Raw genomic sequence first — 19,460 nt, 5'->3', positions numbered from 1 at the left:
AGAGGGGGAGGAAATATCTCTAGCCCTTTTAGTGGAAGCTATCTATATTTAGAATAATAAAATAACATAAAAATTGCTTTAAATTAATCTAAATCGATTAAAACTGGTTGTATGACCATTTCTTAAATATTGAGTTAAAAATAATGAAAAATATTTTAATCGTTAGGAGAAGGTTTGAACTATTAGTCAGTAAAATTTTATCCGTATAGGGCTATTATTTTGGGGACTGGACTCGAACTAAAACGGGCTATTTTGATTAGGCTTCAGTTGTCTTCCCCCTTAAGAGCAAAATACTAACATGTTATACTTCTTAACCCCAACTTGGAACTGTTGCGAGTGATTTAAAAAATATCTCTGTAGCCTAGCGCTATTCTCAACCTTACAAGTCCAATTTCCATTATAAAACTATACAAACTTTACAGCGCTATTCTTTATTCTATAGCGTCAATTTATGGCATTTGCTTGTGCAATTAGGAACTAAGAAGTGGTTGCGAAACGAAAGTTCGCGGAGGAACTCTAAAATTGAAAAGAAGTTTGGAGTGCACTATGTTATTCTTTATTTCCATTTAAAGGGGACCTAATTACGATGACATTTTAGCATCGTCACAATGGAAATTATTTGCAAAAGTTTTATTGTAAAAAGAAAATGGTAAATTTTCAAGTCGAAAATAGGATTAATCATTTTGAAATTCCGAGGGAAAGTTGAATCGATACGATAAATTACAAGAAATACAGGATAAACAACAGCGGAATAGAAAAATTCACAAAAGCGAATAGCAAAACTAAAGGCAAATTTAGGATAACTTTTGAAAATATCAGACCAAGATTGTCCAAAAATGGGCGATTGAATAAGGTAGGTTCCACTTTCAATTTGTCGATCCGCGCTCTCATTTCAAGTTCTCTCGAAGTTCCCTCCTAATTTGCTTTCAATTCTCTTAATTCTTCTTTCAATTCGAGTTCCCTCGTAGTTGCCTCCAATTTGTCACTTTCCAAATTTGCTTTCAATTCTCATAATTCTTCTTTCAATTCACTTTCTCTCTTGCTTGCCTCCAATTTGTCCTTTTCCGTTCGATTCAGCAGTTCACCCAAGGTGGTTTTCAATTCACTTTCTCTCTTGGTTGCGCTCAGTTTGTCGTTTTCAGTTTGCTTCAGTAATTCATCCAGTGTGACTTTCAGTTCTCCCAACTCTTGTTTAAATTTTTCAGATTTTTTAATCACCTCGGAATTTTTATCACTCTCCTTTTGGTTGTTAATGATTTCCATCACTTTAGCGAAATCATTATCTCTAGTCAAATCCAAAGGCGTTTTCCCATTTATGTCCACCGTGTTATAAAGCGATCCTTTAGACAGAAGGAAACTTATGACGTCGACGTTGCCACGTTCGGCAGCGTGATGCAATGCATTTCGGCCTTCATTATCAATAGCGTGAATATCCGCTTCTTTTTCGAATAGAGCAACGACTGTTTCATATGAGGTAGCATAATGCAATGCAGTTAGACCCTTGTCATTCTTAGCCTTAACATTCGCGCCTTTATCCAAAAGAGACTTGACCACATCGACTATATTTAATTTGCAAGCACTCATTAACGGCGTAGTCCCATCTGCATCAGCCAGATTAACATTGGCACCTTTTTCAATAAGCAGCAATGCCGCATTGGATAGTCCACAAGAGCAAGCCAATTCTAACGCCGTTTTTCCCTTTTTATCAACGGCGTCGATATTGGCACCTTTTTGTTAATGATTTCCATCACTTTAGCGAAATCATTACCGCCAGTCAAATCCAAAGGCGTTTTCCCTTTTATGTCCATCGAGTTATAACGCGATCCTTTAGTCAGAAGGAAACTTACGACGTCGACGTTGCCACGTAAGGCAGCGTGATGCAAAGCATTTCGGCCTTCATTATCAATAGCGTGAATATCAGCTTCTTTTTCGAACAGAGCAACAACTGTGTCACATGAAGTAGCATAATGCAATGCAGTAAGACCCTTGTCATTCCTAGCATTAACATTCGCGCCTTTATACAAGAGAGACTTGACAACATCGACTCGACTCCAAAAAGACGCCGCCATTAACGGTGTGTTAAGCCATACATCAGCCGCATTTACATCTGCACCCCTATCAATAAGCAGTAATGCCACATCGAAATGACCTTCATAACAAGCCCAGTGTAGAGCGGTTTTGCTTGACGGATTAGAATAAGTGATATTGGCACCAAGGTTTAACAACCGGACAACCTCATCTTTTTTCTCCATACAAGCAGCAGTGAATAATTCTTCACCAAACATTGTACACGTGTACTTGACTCAATTTTGTACTATTTTTGTATCTTGCAGCCGAGATCGCAGCCTGAAAAAAAAAATAATATTAATTAGCACTTTTCGCGTACTGACTACATGGTTAAGTGCTTTTTAAGGAAACCTTGGGACTTTAATGGCCTAGTGTCGTTTTAAACCCATTTTAGCAAAAACGGGAAAATTACGGTATTTATAGTCCGAAAGTTGTAAAAATGTTTATTCATTTGGAATATCCATTGTCAAAAAACGCTTTAATTCCAATAATGGGACCGTCTTCTGAGACCTAATTGTCCAACAACAAGCTGCCCTATCGACCCTATTTAAGGCTCTGATCTTCGTCATTATTTAACATCATAAGTTTATATGTTCCATAAGTATGACACTAAGTATACTTCGCAATGAGACTTACTGATAGCTAGTTCGAGAGATGGACTGCAAACATATCTTATGAACTTATGTTAACATTAACAGAATCTTACTAGGGCCTAACGTGACGTCCCAAAGAAAAAACAATGGACAACAAATTTATTTAAAAAATATTTGGGTGCATTTAATTCTTATTAATATAAAGTAAAAATAAAAGAAGTTCTAATTTAGAATATCATATATTAATTGTGACGGAATGTCATTGCCAGATCTTGGGATTGCACTGAGATCCGTGTCTGTTTTAAAATGACAGTTGCAATTAAAGCCCGCGAATCTTTCGCATATTGAACGATTGGTCGTTATTAATTCTCTTTATATCAGCCTGCAAGGAAGCTATTTGCATCTTCACTACTTCTTCATTGTTACGGAGCTCCACTCTTAGTTTGGCCATAAGTTTATAATATATGTTCCATAATTAAGTGTGACAATCAGGTAAAATTATTACTGAGACCCAGTCTCACAGTATCTTGTTTCCATGACGTCACAAATTTTGAAATAAACCTCCTTGCGGAAATGTATCAATGCGCGGTATTAACGGTATGTGCATTCAGTTACATCGGAGCCTCGCTGCCAGCCTGCCACGGACCATACTCGGGCTCGGAGTTTTCCCGAGTTTGGTCTTGGTTTGGTTATATTTTTAGTCCAAGATTAGCTCAGATTAATACCATGAAAGGTTCGATAATTTGATTGATAATAACAGTAATATTTCAACCAACCACCATTCAGTATGCTTAAATTCTTTTACACTATCTTCAATAAGTTCTGGCGGAGGCGATATCTTAAGCCTTTGCTCAACTTCATAATCGGAAAATAGTGTTCCCGTCAAAACTTTGTTAGTTTGACTCGCTTTCTCTTTCATTTTAACAACTATTCTCATGGCTAAATTACACTGGGTTGATTTTGATTCTCTCATATCAAATATTCGCGTACGAAAACTAATTTTGCAACGCGTTTGCCGCTTAAGAAGTATTTAGCTCGCTCTCTCATATGGCCGCCGTTTGTTTAAATCTAGAGAGATTAAAGAATGCCTACTAACTACTTTCTCTGATTGGCCCAAAGAAAGAAAAACCAAACACATTATAATGACATATAACCGGCTCATATCTTGGAGTCTCTCAAAATATTTTGTCCTTGTGTGAGTAAAGATTTAACATGGGGAAACGGTTTAAGGGGGAAGACTACTGAAGACTAATCAAAATAGCCCGTTTTAGTTCGAGTCCAGTCCCCAAAATAATAGTCCTATACGGATAAAATTTTACTGACTTATAGTTCAAACCTTCTCCTAACGATTAAAATATTTTTCATTATTTTTAACTCAATATTTAAGTCAGAATATTTTTTCCCGCCGGTGAAGTTTTGGATGTAGTTATTCGAGTCGAACTCTTTCAATTCAATACCTAATGTTTTGTCCAATATGTCATTCGAAAGACAATTTTGAGCTGTATCGATTAAAATAATTTTCAATTAAATCCGTCCACTAATAAAAGAGCTGCACCAGAAAAACTTCAAATTTAGACAGCTTCAATACTTAATTCCTAGAGGGCACCCTATCTGGGTATAGGCTAAACTCTGAACTTCTCATACTATGTAGAAGTTTTCCTTCTATGCTGGTATAAAGACTGGCGGAACAACGGGAAAAGGTAAAACTGGTCGGCTGGCCCCCGCAGCGAGATTTTGAAGTTCTTTTGTTGTACACAACTACCGAGGGGAGGGGTTAATACGGGAGACTGTGAATGCGATTTTGAAAGGCTTCATGGGCTATTCCCGCTTATCACGAACAAAATTCTAGTTTATCCTTCTTGAATTTAGGCCTCACTGACCCTCTCCCGGGTGTTCAAATAAAATTTACTTTACTAAATGATTTTTAATAATTAAAGGGAGTCAGAAATGGTCATACAAACAGTTTTAATCGATTTAGATTAATTTAAAGCAATTTTCATGTTATTTTATTATTCTAAATATAGATAGCTTCCACTAAAAGGGCTAGAGATATTTCCTCCCCCTCTCTCAGCTTTAACTGCAGTGCAGTGTTGTCAGGCCCTCTGAAATTAGCCGAGTTAGTCAAGTAACGAGTGAAACTGAACTGCTAGCCTTCCTCTCTACATTTTGTTTGGCTCACAAACGGTCTGGCGTCGAAAAGAGACGTGAGAGAGTAGGGGTGACCCTATAACACCAAAAATTTTACCCCCCTTCCTTCCCCCCTTTCAGGGGGGCGGGGGTAAAATTTTTGGTGTTATAGAGTCACCCTTTGCGTAGGGGGGGGGGATTGGGGGGGGAATTGATGACGTCACGTGATGGTGTTGGTGGGGGGATGAGGGGGGGGGAATTGATGACGTCACGTGATGGTGTTGGCGGGAAATTTGAATTGTTGAGCCACCTGGTGGTGGTTTTCTTGACGACGTCACGGCTAATTTTTGATGACGTCACGTGGCTGGTACCTTTAGGGATAGGCTTATGCTATTGTAGGCTTATGCTAAGGTAGGCTTATGCTATAGTGGATCCTGTAAAATTAAGCTTATGCTAGGCTTATGCTATGGTAGATCCTGAAAAGATAGGCTTATGCTAGGTTATTCTAGGCTTATTATTATTAAGAATCGAATTTTAGTCAAAAACCTTTAATGAACACAATCAATTCCAATTAATTCGCGAATGTACGCGTCGTTATTTAAGCAAATGTAGAATAAATTATATAATTGTAGTTTACGCGTCAAGTTTTTGTCACGAACCAAGTTACAAAAATCTTCGAAAATGCTCGAAGGAACTATACACGCCGCTAGGAAATTTTTTACACGGTCGTAATCATTGTGAGACATAGTACCGCGACTTACATAATATTTTTGATATATATCATTCATGCGTTTTACAATAGCTTCGTACATGCATTTAATAACTTCGGCTTGATCATTTAAAAGCTTGAAGTGAAATCTCATAAAACTAAATTTCTCGTTCAGTTTCCCTGCCTCGGCCTTTGTTAGAGTGAATACGCTGCCATCGTCGAATACTATACTCCCCTCCATAACGGTTATTTTTATTTTCAAGTTCAAGTAACGATAATTACCCAGGTCGCCAGTCTCCAAAGCTGAATAGATCTCCGTCCACTCCTCCATAAATTCCTTCAAAACGTCTTCCGAGATTGTGAGAATAATCCCGTCCTTCTTTGTGAGAAGTAAGCTTGGCTCGAATCCATTTACACCGAAAACGGCATAGCAATCAGCCCCAAGTCTAACACGGGCGTTCACGCGGTAATCTATGATCTTGGTGGGCATTCTTACGGCAGGTCCTTACGGTTTAAAAGCTGACGACTGAATGATTTTTATTGCGTGATTTTCTTGAGTGCGTGGTTGATAATTAGCCTGAGGGTATATTGACTGGTGCTTTTCTTTTTTTTTATTGCCCTTTATGGGCTACATACCACCCCCTAAAGTCGCGATGGTTTAGTACCTTAAAGGGGGGGGGGCGTAGCTAAACCAGTTGTATTGTTGTCAATGGAATCTGAGTGATTTATGACTCACACAAACGTGTTAAGACATTCCATCGGCTTTTTATTTATACGTAATATTTATACGTAACCATGGTCAGACGGGTCTATGGCCATAAAAAGGGGCAGAACTTGAACAAAAGAATTTATCCCCATCCGTTTTTTATTTTTACTATAAAGACGTGTTTTAATGGGTTTAGGGGTATGGTCGAATCAGTTGTATTGTTATGAATTGAATCTATTTTCGGATTTATTGCTTTGTTAGTCGGTGACTCTTCCTACCACGAAACATTTAATTGTTTCCAGGTGTTTGCCCCTAAGGCATCCTGACAAGTCTCAACATGTTATGTCTTTGTTGCGTTACCCGAAATTAAAGTAATATTTTTAAAATACCAAAATGCAAATTCAACTAGAAATACAGTTACTAGGATGAAAGTAACGGCCAGTATTTTCCCTGGCTTTGAAAGAGCTTCGCGAATTAACGTCTGCTTAGTAACCGCGTCCATTACAATCTAACCTTTCATCCCCTTATTTGGGGATATAAATAGCGTCTGATTTGGTCAGGACCTCATTTGATTGTTAGACACCTCCAGGATAAGATGAATCGAGAAATTACCCGTCTAGAAACGTTTGGCGCATTTGCGAGTACGTTTGTAAAACCGTCAGAACTAGCCCGTCATGGGTTTTACTATTTAAGTTCGGGGACGGACGCTGTTAAATGCCATTTTTGTGACTTAACGCTACGAGGATGGGAACCTAACGACAATGTTTTCGAAGAGCATCAGAAATTCAAGGCAGACTGTCCACTACTTCAAGGATTACCAACAAATAACATACCTATATTCATCCAAAACCCATTGACTAAAGACATGCCGCCAAACAGAAAGTACAGAGATGTCCCTCAAGAAGAGTGGGAGAAAGAAAAAGTCATTCCGCCAACTCAACCCATACCAACAACACTTACTCCGAATGACGATATTGTACTAAGAATTAAACGTGTTAATCTCGAGAAAGCTATAATTGAAATGTTTATTCAAGAACTTTTGCGACATGAAAGTTAGATCCTATTATTGTAATATATTCCATACCTTATTACGTTTCTAAATTATAAAAGAACCAATCAAAAAACTTGAAATGTAACTCGAAATAAATATAATTTTTTCCTTAATTTGTTCTTTGTAATACTATTATACCTACTACAGTCTTGACAAAACCTTTTCAGTGGTGATAGTGTAGGGTGTTACTTAGCTTTTCTCAACACATTTCGTGTTAAAAGTAAAACGTTTTTGAACATTTACATTGCATTGTACACACACGAAACGCGTCATTTAAATTTTCTAAAATCCCATAGGAATACATGTGAAATTGAATAGACCATCTGAACGAAAACAGTCATATACATTACATTTTATCAACACGAAACGCATCATTTGAAAAAAAACATTTCAAATGTTTAAAGCGTTGAAATAAATTCTAACTAAATTTATCAAAATCATTCCTATTTTCAGTCTTGAGAGTTCCTCAAAATTATTTATGGCTTTTAGGGATGGGGGGGGGGGGAATGACCTCGGGTCCCTGAGATGCGTGGGAATTTATTTTTCTTTGATTGGGCCACCCCACAGGTTGGTTTATGACCTTGAAAAGGGGGGCGGAACAAAAGCATCTATTCCCTTTGTCTTTCTGGGTCATTTCAAGACTTCTATGGCCTTTAAAAGGGGCTGAACTTGAACAAAAGAATTTATTTTATCAATTCTTTAATTGGACCCCACACCAGGTGCTTTAGTACCTTAAAAGGGGGCGTGGTCGAAACAGTTGTATTGTTATCAATGGAATTTATATTTAGAGTGTTTTATGACTAGCCCAAACGTGTTAAGACATGTTTATGACATTGAGGGGGATCTATTTTTTTTCTAATTGTATCACGAAAGTATAAAAGGGCGGATCAGTCTAGGCTACTTATCAGTTTACTTCTGACCACTGTTGATGCAAGCCAAGAAATCTTCTGCTCCCAAACAAAACTTGTGAGTTATTCCGTGCCCATATCATAGTGCTTTAGTATTTTTAACTTAGTTTTTATACGTGTTTTAGTATTTTAAATTTTTTACAAGTGTTTTAGTATTTTAACTTAGTTTTTTACAAGTATTTTCAATTTAACTTAGTTTTTACAAGTGTTTTAGTATTTTTAACTTAATTTACAAGTGTTTTAGTATTTTTAACTTAGATTACAAGTGTTTTAGTATTTGACTCTAGTATTTTAAATTTTTTACAAGTATTTTAAATTTTTTATAAGTGTTTTAGTATTTTTAACTTAGTTTTTTACAAGTGTTTTAGTATTTTTAACTTAGTTTTTTTACAAGTGTTTTAGTATTTTTAACTTAGTTTTTTACAAGTGTTTTAGTATTTTTAACTTAGTATTTTACAAGTACTTCAATTTTTATAAGTACTTCAATTTTTTATAAGTACTTTAAATTTTTTTAAAAGTACATTACTGTTTTATTGTTTTAGCATTAGTGTTTTAGTATATTTTTGTGTTTTAGTATATTTTTGTGTTTTAGTATTATTATTTAGACCTATTCAGATTTATTATTAGTATTTTGTGGTATTTGTATTTTTAAATTATCGCAATGGCCAACTCTAATGTAGAAATTGAACTCCCTATTGAAGATGATAGTTTTTTAGTCGACTTTCCAGACTCGTTAGAAATAGCCTTTTTAAATGCCGATGACACGTTTATGGCAAACTATTCTACACCCCCGTCTCCCACCCTGTCTAGGGCAAACAATAGCCCTCTTCATCCTTTGTCCCCTCTAGAAGAGGCGTTTCAAAACGACGATGTTTCTTTCTTAGATGGTTATACTACCCCCCCTATAGCTCCATCTCAGAATGAGTCAATGGATGAAGGGGAAGGACAGATAGGGGGTGGGGTTCTTACTCCTCCACCTCCACCCCCATCTCCGCTAGTTGCACCGCCTGGTGTAAACGTACTATCTAGCGGGGTAGTGTCCTTCCCCAATTTTAATCTTGATGGATGGGAAATGGAAGTACAGTTTAACAATAACATCGTTGAATCTGTAAGCGACTTCCTAGAGTACGTTTTGGACGACTGTTTACCCGATGACATGATTGCAATTTCGATGACAAGCATTAATAATCCAGGCATTCAAACCGCGGACTTTAGTTTTAGAAGAAGAGACCAAATAGATATTGGATTTATATTAGAAGTAGTCGCGGATAAGGCGTATAATTCTGAAGGAGGATCCAAGTTTTTTCTCGGTCCTATAGGAATAAACATACAGCGCGTGAGGTTGCCCCAAGGCGCCAAGCGTTGCAAGTCCATTGGTATCTGTACCTTCGAGACTTTTGCCAGGGAGAAAAAATGCATTGTTCAGATCAAGAACAACGATCGGCTATGCCTCCCTTATGCTCTAATTTTTGCTAGAATACATAGGGATCATACAATGTATCCCCTTGACAAAAGCCTCGAGGCAGATTTCAAAACCTTATGTCGTACTGATATTAGGAAAAAAGCAGGAGAGAGGCTTAGGAAGATGGCGGAGGAATTAGCCGTGGCGGCGGAAATACCATTGGACGAATGCGCGGGGGCGGATGCTCTACCAAGATTTCAAGCGTATTTGTCTGATTACCAAATTATAGTTTTTACTGTTAGAGCCAACGTCCCCCACCGTATTTTCGGTGAAGCAAATTTCATTCCCGGTGCCGATGGTAATCCAAAGCCACGGCTATACCTTTTTAACTATCAAAATCATTTTGACGTCATCACTAAACCTAAACCTCTCTTCCATTTTCATTATTTCTGCGAAAGGTGCCTTGTGGGCTATAACCATTTAAACTTGCACGCCTGCAATAAGTATTGTTATTCCTGCCAAAGGGCCGAGGAATGCGAGGGGGGAGAAATTAGATGCGGGACCTGTCATCGCGATTTTAGGGGGCAAGAATGCTTTGACGCCCATAAGGCTAGTGGAAGCAAAACCCTATCAGTCTGTCAAAGGGTTTTTAATTGCCCCCGTTGCGCAAAAACAATAGATATGGGGAAACGCAAGTCACCTCACAATTGCGGTGAAGTCTATTGCGTAATCTGCAATAAATTCAATCCACACCCCCACTATTGTTTCATGCAGGTTACCGACCCTAAAGCCCACCCTGCGGCTAAAAAAGCTAAGACCCATCCTTCGGTTACTATCTTTTATGATCTCGAATGTGTTCAAAATACCCCAGACCCTTCAAACCCTAATGCTTTCCTACACACTCCTATCTTATGTATTTCTCAAAAAATCTGTGATCAATGCATTCTCGAGAAATCCGATCAATTTACTTGCGCCACCTGCGGGCCTCGAGAACGGGTGTTTCTCGGGAATGATCCTGTTCTGGATTTTTTAAATTATCTTCAAGAATTCCACAATTCTCCCAAAATAACCGTTATAGCACATAATGCAAAGGGGTACGATTTACAATTTCTGTACAAAGCCATGTTAGCCATCAAAGCGTGGCGCCCTCAAGTGATAATGACGGGAACGAAGATTATGCAAATTCGATATGAGAATTTGACATTTATAGATAGTTTAAATTTCATCCCATCCCCCTTATCTAGCTTTGTATCTACTTTTGGCTTAGACCCTAGTTTAAATAAGGGACATTTCCCGCACTTGCTCTTCAACTTTGTTCCCGAACACGTGTTTGATCCAAAAGATCCTACGAGTACAAATTATGTCTTGAGGGAAAGCATGCCTCTTTTAGAATCTTACGCGCCAGACAGGCTAACCGAAAAACAACGTTCGGTTTTAATTACATGGTACAACGAGCAAGTTGAAGCCAAAAAAGGTTTCAACTATGTTGAAGAGTTGATACATTATTGCCGTTTGGACGTTAGGATTTTAAGAGAGGGGTGCTTAAAGTACAGGGAGATTTTTGAGAAGATTGCGGACGTTAACCCTTTTAACACTGCCGTGACAATTGCCGGGCTTTGCAACGCCGTTTTCAGGAAGGACCACCTAGCGCCAAATTCAATTGGAATTGTTCCACCTCACGGCTATAGAATGAAAGACCCTCAATCTAAAGTAGCCATCGAGTGGCTGAGGTGGGAAGCCCATAAGCGCGGGGTCATAATTAAGTCGGCTTTTAACGGTTCCGAACCTAAAATTTTGAACATTAAAGTCGACGGGCTTCTAGTAGACGATCTTGGCGCAGATCAAAAGGTCGTCTACCAATTCCAAGGTTGTTTTTGGCACGGGTGTAGAGCCTGTTTCCCGGTAAACAGAGACCTGGTTTTGCACGGTGACGTCACCCAAACTTTACACTCCCGCTATACTGATACTTTGAACTGTAATAAGAGGCTTAGGGAGCTGGGGTATAAGGTAATCGAAATGTGGGAATGCGAATTCCACAAATTGAGGGAGCAAAAGCCCGAAATTAACACCTTTCTATCTTCCATCCATATCCAAATCGACGCGTGGGAACCACTTAATCCCCGTAACGCATTTTTCGGGGGGCGTACTTCCGCTCTTTGTCTTCATCACAAGGTTAAGCCGGGAGAGGAGATTCGATATGTCGACGTCACCAGTCTATATCCATGGTGTAACAAATACGGTAAACTACCTTACGGCCACCCTACGATCTTGACAGACAACTTCCCACCCATTAACGAGATTGAAGGTTTTATTAAACTGGATATCCTGCCCCCTCGTAACCTCTTCCACCCCGTTTTACCCCAAAAGATCGGGGGGAAATTGTGCTTTGCCCTGTGTCAGCTGTGCGCTGAAAACAAATATCAGGGGGATTGCACACATTCCGACGAGGAAAGAGTTATTAGGGGGACGTTTGTGGCGGACGAAGTCCATTTAGCAGTTAGAAAGGGTTACGTGGTTGTTAAAATCCACGAAGCCTGGTCGTACAAAATATCTCAGTACGACCCCTTAACAAAAAGTGGCGGGCTTTTTAACAATTACGTCAACTGCTTTCTGAAGCTAAAACAGGAAAGTAGCGGCTGGCCTTCTGACGTAGTAACCCAAGCGCAGAAAGATCAATACGTAGCCGAGTACTACGAAAAGGAAGGGGTAAAACTTGATCATAGCTGTATCGAGAAGAACGCTGGAAAGCGTACCATCGCCAAACTGTGTTTGAATTCGTTTTGGGGCAAATTTGGTGAGAGGACTCGCCTTGACAAGGTAGAAGTCTTTGATGATCCACAGAAGTTCTTTAACTTGTTCTATGACCCAGCAATTGAGGTCAAGACGTTGATACCAGTTAGCGACGACATTTGCGTTGCTAAGTGGTGTTATATCAACGAGATTGACCCAATTAATAAAAATGTCAGTGTTCCGATCGCGGCGTACACCACGGCCATAGCTCGGATTAAGCTTTATTCCTACTTAGACCGCTTGGGTGAGTCTGTTTTATATACAGACACTGATTCGATACTGTACGTTTACACACCAGGGGGCGTAGAAATCGAAACTGGGAATTTCCTCGGTGAAATGACCAATGAGCTTGAAAAGTACGGACCCCAGGCCTACATCGAAGAATATGCGAGTGGTGGATGTAAGAACTACGCATACCGAGTTGTGAACCCTGATACCGGATCGACAGCCGTCGAGATGAAGGTTAAGGGGTTCCGACTTAACCATACCACCAAAGATTTGGTTAACATGGATAGGTTAATGGGGCTTATAGGCATTTACGAACCGCCGGCGGAACCAATCCAAGTACCAATCCCCAAGCAAATACGCCGAAAGGCTGATCACACTGTTATAAGTGTCGACCAGTCCAAGGTTTACAGAACTGTGGTGGATAAGGTCAGATTGATTGAAGATTTCCGCACGCTACCTTACGGTTATCGAGTTTGAGCACATTCGACAGTATCTGTTTCTGTGAGGGGTCTCTTCTTTTTTTATTTATTTATTTATTTATTTATTTATTTATTTATTTATTTATCTAGTCAGTCCCGGTGATATTTATTTATATATTTATTTATCTAGTCGGCATGTATATAAAGTCTAGCCATATTGTTTTTTTTATCAATATTATCAATTAGTCATTTTCGTCTCGGTGAAATGTCCTGTGATTAACTAATTTTTTCGTCAATGCTTCCTTAAATATCCCATGTATTTTCGAAATTGCAATTGTTCATTTTCGTGTCGATCTCTTCTATATATATATATATATATATATATACAAACACTTTACAATCTTTATCTCATTAGTTCGTTGAAAGTCAAAGTGTAAGGTCATGTATCCTTTCTACCATCCTTTTAACATGGTGATAGCAGGCCCGTCTCAAAGCGGGAAAACTCAATTAGTTTTAAAAATATTAGAGAACAGGGAAGCCATGTTTGCCCCTAATATAAGCGAAATACATTGGTTCTACGGTGAATGGCAACCTTTTTTCGAAAGTTTGAGAAAATTTGTGGTTTTCAAACAAGGTATGCCAGATTTATCAGAATATACCGGCGGTAAGCCTTGCCTTTTAATCATTGATGACTTGATGACCGAGAACAAAGGAGAAGTTGGTTCTCTTTTTACCAAGGGAACGCATCATCGCAACTTGAGTGTAATTTATATCGTCCAAAACGTATTCCATCGATCCAAAGACTCTAGAGATGTTTCTTTGAACGCTCATTATCTTATTCTTATGAAATCCCCTAGAGACAAATTGCAAAGTTCAATAATAGCTAGACAAATGTTTGCCGATAAATGGCGTTTCGCTGTCGACGCCTACCGTGACGCTACTAGTTTACCTTTCGGATATTTATTATTCGATCTACACCAAAGATGCCCCGAGAATCATAGACTTAGGACAGGAATATTTCCCGACAACCCTTGCGAAGTTTACATCCCCAAATAATTATAATAGTAGATGGGTGTTTAGCCATCTCTTCATTTAGTCACTATGCCTTATGCCGTTCGGTCACAAAGAAATTTGCTCTCCGTTATTGCCAAATCCCCTCGAAAACAACGTAGAATCATTTTACGTAACGCCAAGAAGCCCTTAATTGACGCAATCGCAGAGTGTGTTGAAAATACTTTACACGGTAACGTTAAATTAAATAAAAGTCAAAAAGCTAGATTAGCTAGGCATTCAGCAAAACTTAGAAAAATTGCTAATAAGAGAATATCTTGGAAAACAAAACGTGATATACTAGTTCAGGAGGGCGGTAGTTTCTTTTCTTTCCTTTTCCCTCTCGTTTCCTCAATTATCGGAGCCATAACCGGAGGTAGTCAGTAAAAAATGCAGTACGCTCAGAAAATGGTCCTTATCCCTAGCTCTACCTTTAAAAACGACCCGTTCCCACACCCCCAACAACAAGTAGTTTCGGAATTGGACAATGAGATGAATATTATTTTAGCTCGTAAAGATTTAGACGAAGCTTCAAAATGGCGCTTATACGAACAGACTGTACAGAGATATAATAATTTACATAATATCGCTAGGCAACCTATACCTACGGCCCCCCAACCGACCTCCAACTATTATAACTTGGCTTGGTTAGACGATATCCCCCTTAAATATATAGGGCATGTACAAAGTATCGTTGATCAGTTGTCCACTACCCCTGAAAAGCTTAGGTGGACAGATAGTGGGGAAGTTATAGTTAATGATGCAATAATACCCGGCTCGAATATTAGAGATATAGCTTTAGAATTTGTCAAGCCTTCCTCTAACAAAGACCCAAAACCTAGAGGTTTTTACGCATTTACAAACCTACTTTCTAGTTTTTCCCCTCTAACTTCGTATACAATACCCCAACAAATTAAAATCAAAAGAACTGGAAATACCATTGGACGAATGCGCGGGGGCGGATGCTCTACCAAGATTTCAAGCGTATTTGTCTGATTACCAAATTATAGTTTTTACTGTTAGAGCCAACGTCCCCCACCGTATTTTCGGTGAAGCAAATTTCATTCCCGGTGCCGATGGTAATCCAAAGCCACGGCTATACCTTTTTAACTATCAAAATCATTTTGACGTCATCACTAAACCTAAACCTCTCTTCCATTTTCATTATTTCTGCGAAAGGTGCCTTGTGGGCTATAACCATTTAAACTTGCACGCCTGCAATAAGTATTGTTATTCCTGCCAAAGGGCCGAGGAATGCGAGGGGGGAGAAATTAGATGCGGGACCTGTCATCGCGATTTTAGGGGGCAAGAATGCTTTGACGCCCATAAGGCTAGTGGAAGCAAAACCCTATCAGTCTGTCAAAGGGTTTTTAATTGCCCCCGTTGCGCAAAAACAATAGATATGGGGAAACGCAAGTCACCTCACAATTGCGGTGAAGTCTATTGCGTAATCTGCAATAAATTCAATCCACACCCCCACTATTGTTTCATGCAGGTTACCGACCCTAAAGCCCACCCTGCGGCTAAAAAAGCTAAGACCCATCCTTCGGTTACTATCTTTTATGATCTCGAATGTGTTCAAAATACCCCAGACCCTTCAAACCCTAATGCTTTCCTACACACTCCTATCTTATGTATTTCTCAAAAAATCTGTGATCAATGCATTCTCGAGAAATCCGATCAATTTACTTGCGCCACCTGCGGGCCTCGAGAACGGGTGTTTCTCGGGAATGATCCTGTTCTGGATTTTTTAAATTATCTTCAAGAATTCCACAATTCTCCCAAAATAACCGTTATAGCACATAATGCAAAGGGGTACGATTTACAATTTCTGTACAAAGCCATGTTAGCCATCAAAGCGTGGCGCCCTCAAGTGATAATGACGGGAACGAAGATTATGCAAATTCGATATGAGAATTTGACATTTATAAACTAGAAGATTTAAACGGGGAACCAATAAAGGGGGTGTTTTACGGGATGGAACTTCAGTCGGTAGCTAGACCCGAGACGTACAAGATCGAGAAAGTAATTCGTAAGCGGACTAGGAGAGGACAAAAGGAGCTCTTTGTAAAGTGGCTAGGCTATCCCCCTTCTATGAATTCTTGGATTCCGGCTAAAGATGCAGTCTCCCTTTTACCTAACGCTACCGAGCAACGCTAGCATGAAAATTTATGACAACAACAAGACGTCTTCGTACACTACCAAGTTGCCCCAGGCTATAGAGCTGATCGGGGATGACTGGGAGGTTGCTCTTGTAGAAGTTTTGTACCCAATGTCCTTTTTTAACATACCCAATGAGGAAGGTCACGTGCAGGTGGTCTCGCATGAAAATAAAAAAGGTCGGGACGGAAAATCACAGCCTATTGTTAAAGCCGAGGCCTTTATAGTTCCCGGGGGTTATTACAAATCATTAGAAGCCCTACTTAAACAAATAGCTTCAGGGTTAAACGGCTTTCAATACGGTTCAAAGTTTAAATTTGATTCGGATCCCCTCTCTGATTACATTTCTTTAACTATTCAACCTAACGGTATCTTGGCTCTTTCTCCCACTTTGAAAAGGATATTAGGATATAAAACCCCAAAAGGCCAAAGTACGTCTTTCTCTTGCCCTTCAGATAAAACCAGCCAATCGTATAGAAGCTCTGTTCCCGCTAATTTAAATTATTATATTCCCGACCAATTGTTTATTTATTCCGATATAGTAGCTAATGAATTTATAGGCGATACGGTAGCCCCGCTACTTCGTATAGTAGGCGTAGACAGCGAAAAACCTCACGGTTCGACTATAACTAAATCATTTAACTCTCCCCATTACGTTAAAGTTGCTAAACGTTACTTTGATACTATAGACATTGATATAAGGAATAGTTTAGGCCAAGCCGCGTCATTCGAGTTTGGAACGTCGACCTGTAAACTACACTTTAGACCATGCCAAAACCCCAAACATTAGAGTCTCGTTGCGAGTATAGGAGGTATTATTTAGATCAGGTAGGGGGTGGAGGGGTGTCAAAAGTATTTGTCGGGACACCACACCAAAAAGGACACGGAATAGGAAGCGCCCTGAAAGGGTTATTTAGATGGGCACGCCCCTTATTAATTAGAGGTGCAAAGTATCTGGCACCTAGAGCCATTAGTACGGGACAAAAGATTCTTGGTGACGTAATGCAAGGTCAGAATGTGAAAAGTGCAGCGAAAAAGAGATTGCAGGAAACTTATGAGAACATGACTGCTGCTCAGCAAGGTTCAGGATTAAAGATAAAGAGACGCAAAGTTAAACGCCTGTCAGTTTATCACCGTCATTCAAAGCAGACGCCACGCGATATATTTAGCTCCTGAAAAAATCATGTTTTCTCTCCAAGCTCTTAAGAGTGAATTGGACATTTTTGCCCCTGTGCCGATTCAAACTAGTGTCGAACATGCTCAAGGTGTATGGGCCAAACCCTTGGCGGCCATTGGTGATAGCTCTACCCTCGAATACCTCATCTCGGGCAATGGAGATAACTACATCGATGTAGCCCACACCATGCATTACAACAAAGTCAAAATCACCAACGAAGATGGAAGTGATCTTCCTGATGCCGCCGTGGTAGCTTTCGTGAACAATGCTGGCCACGCATTGTGGAGAACTTGCGATGTTTTCTTGAACAATACCCGAGTTTCTTCAGCCGCTCAAAACTACGCCTTCACTTCTTTTATCGAAACTGTCTCAAATTACGGCCCCGCGGCTAAAAAATCTCACCTCATGATGGCCGGATGGGAAAAGGACGAAGCCGGAAAGTTCGACGACTTTTCAAATAAAGGTTTCGTCGCCCGAATGGCTAAAACTGCTAAATCGGCCGTGATTGAATTTTTTACACCAGTGTTTAGTGACGTGTTTAATATTCCCGAATATCTCTTAAACGGTGTGGACCTTAAAGTCGTGTTTACTCGCAACAAGGACGAGTTTGCCTTAATGTGCCAAGAAACAGCCACTCTCAAAAACTGTAAAGTCAAGATACTAGACGCAGCACTAGCGGTACGTAAAGTTAAGCTCAGTCCTAAAATATTGTTAGCGCATGAAGCCGCGCTTAATAACGGTACTGCCAAATATAATTTTACGCGCACCGAACTTAAAACTAAAACTATCTCTACCGGAAGTAGCACCGAGAGTTTTAACAATATATATCTAGGCCCTCAGCCTAATCGCGTCATTATTGGAATAGTTTCCAACGCGGCGTTCAAGGGCAGTTACGCTCTGAATCCCTTTAACTTTAAAACTTGGGATTTAAATTTTTTGTCTCTGTACCTCGATAACGAACAAATACCCTCGAAACCGTTGACTCCTGATTTCGGTAAAAACTTGTATATACAAGCTTATCAAACATTGTTCGCGGGCACGGGTATTCATTATAAAGACGACGGTAACGATATTACTCCCGACGAGTTTGCCAACGGGTTAACCCTCTACGCTTTTGATCTGACACCGGACCTATCTGCTAGCGAAACAAACCACTGGAACCCCGTTAAGCAAGGACAATTAAGATTGGACATGGGATTCGCTAAACCTTTGCCCGAAGCCGCAGTCTGCATTGTATACGCCGAATTTCAAAGCATGATTCAAATCGATAAAAATAGAAACGTAATTGTAGATTATTAAAAATGTCAGCAACCACCACCGTAGACTTGATTCTCGCTTTATCAGATACGCCCAACTTTTTGGGTGTTTTCGCGTCAAATAGGTTACCTAAGGTTACCAGATATCCCGCATCGTTAATTATAAATTTAGATCAGCACTATGAAAAGGGGTCTCACTGGGTATCGGTCTTTATAGACGGAGCCCGTGTAGGCTATTATTTCGATAGCTACGGTTTGCCACCATTTCTGCCTAGTATAAGAAGATTTTTATCTTTAAACTGCAGAAAATGGACTTTTGGTAAGCGACACCTTCAGAGGTTAGAAAGTAGCGTATGCGGGCAGTATAGCGCCCTCTATCTTATTCATAGAAGTAAGAAGAAAAGTACGAAAGCTTTCCTAAAAGCTTTTACCGCAAATCGAAAAATTAACGATATGAAAATTGCTAAACAATTTCAAAATCATATACGACGACTAAAAAAGTGTAAAAGGAGCCTATTAACAAACCGTGTGGTTGCCTGGTGGTAATGCGTCCAGCTCTCTGTTGTTTCAACAACATTTGAGTTTCCATTCCAGGGTTCGACTTCCTACCAACGGCGCTTTATTAGTCCGGTATAGAAAAAAAAAACATCTTCAGATACGGCTTGAATCAAGTTTAAGGAGGAGGTTTTTTAAATATTTAACTAATTTATTATTAATTTAACTTAATTATGTATGTTATTATCACGCTAATTAAATGTTTTTGACTAAAAAATCCGATTCGTAATAATAATAAGCCTAGAATAACCTAGCATAAGCC

General features: G+C 39.4%; 1 protein-coding gene across 1 annotated transcript; it reads right to left on the bottom strand.

Moving 5' to 3' along the window:
- Positions 1-279: 279 nt before the first annotated feature.
- Positions 280-2,285, bottom strand: LOC149718656 (uncharacterized). The gene is made up of 2 exons (XM_089861172.1): positions 1,769-2,285; positions 280-1,727 (listed from the first exon to the last, which is right to left on the bottom strand). Exons 1-2 carry the CDS (start codon positions 2,283-2,285, stop codon positions 1,009-1,011), a joined length of 1,236 nt encoding a protein of 411 aa, XP_089717298.1. The 3' UTR covers positions 280-1,008.
- Between the last annotated feature and the right edge of the window lie 17,175 nt (positions 2,286-19,460).

The sequence above is a fragment of the Phalangium opilio genome, unplaced genomic scaffold (assembly GCF_054372755.1).
Source record: "Phalangium opilio isolate 3A_F unplaced genomic scaffold, DU_Popi_V2 ptg000002l_1, whole genome shotgun sequence".
Lineage (NCBI taxonomy): Eukaryota > Metazoa > Arthropoda > Arachnida > Opiliones > Phalangiidae > Phalangium > Phalangium opilio.
Note: the sequence above shows the minus strand (reverse complement) of the source record. Positions and strands in the feature narration are given on the sequence as shown.

Bases quoted from the DNA above. Each gene is read 5' to 3' on its own strand.
- LOC149718656 (XM_089861172.1), bottom strand. From the start codon at position 2,285: ATGTTTGGTGAAGAATTATTCACTGCTGCTTGTATGGAGAAAAAAGAT. The intron at 1,728-1,768 runs GTAATGATTTCG...ATTAACAAAAAG, and splicing joins GCCTTTGGATTTGACTGGCG to GTGCCAATATCGACGCCGTT.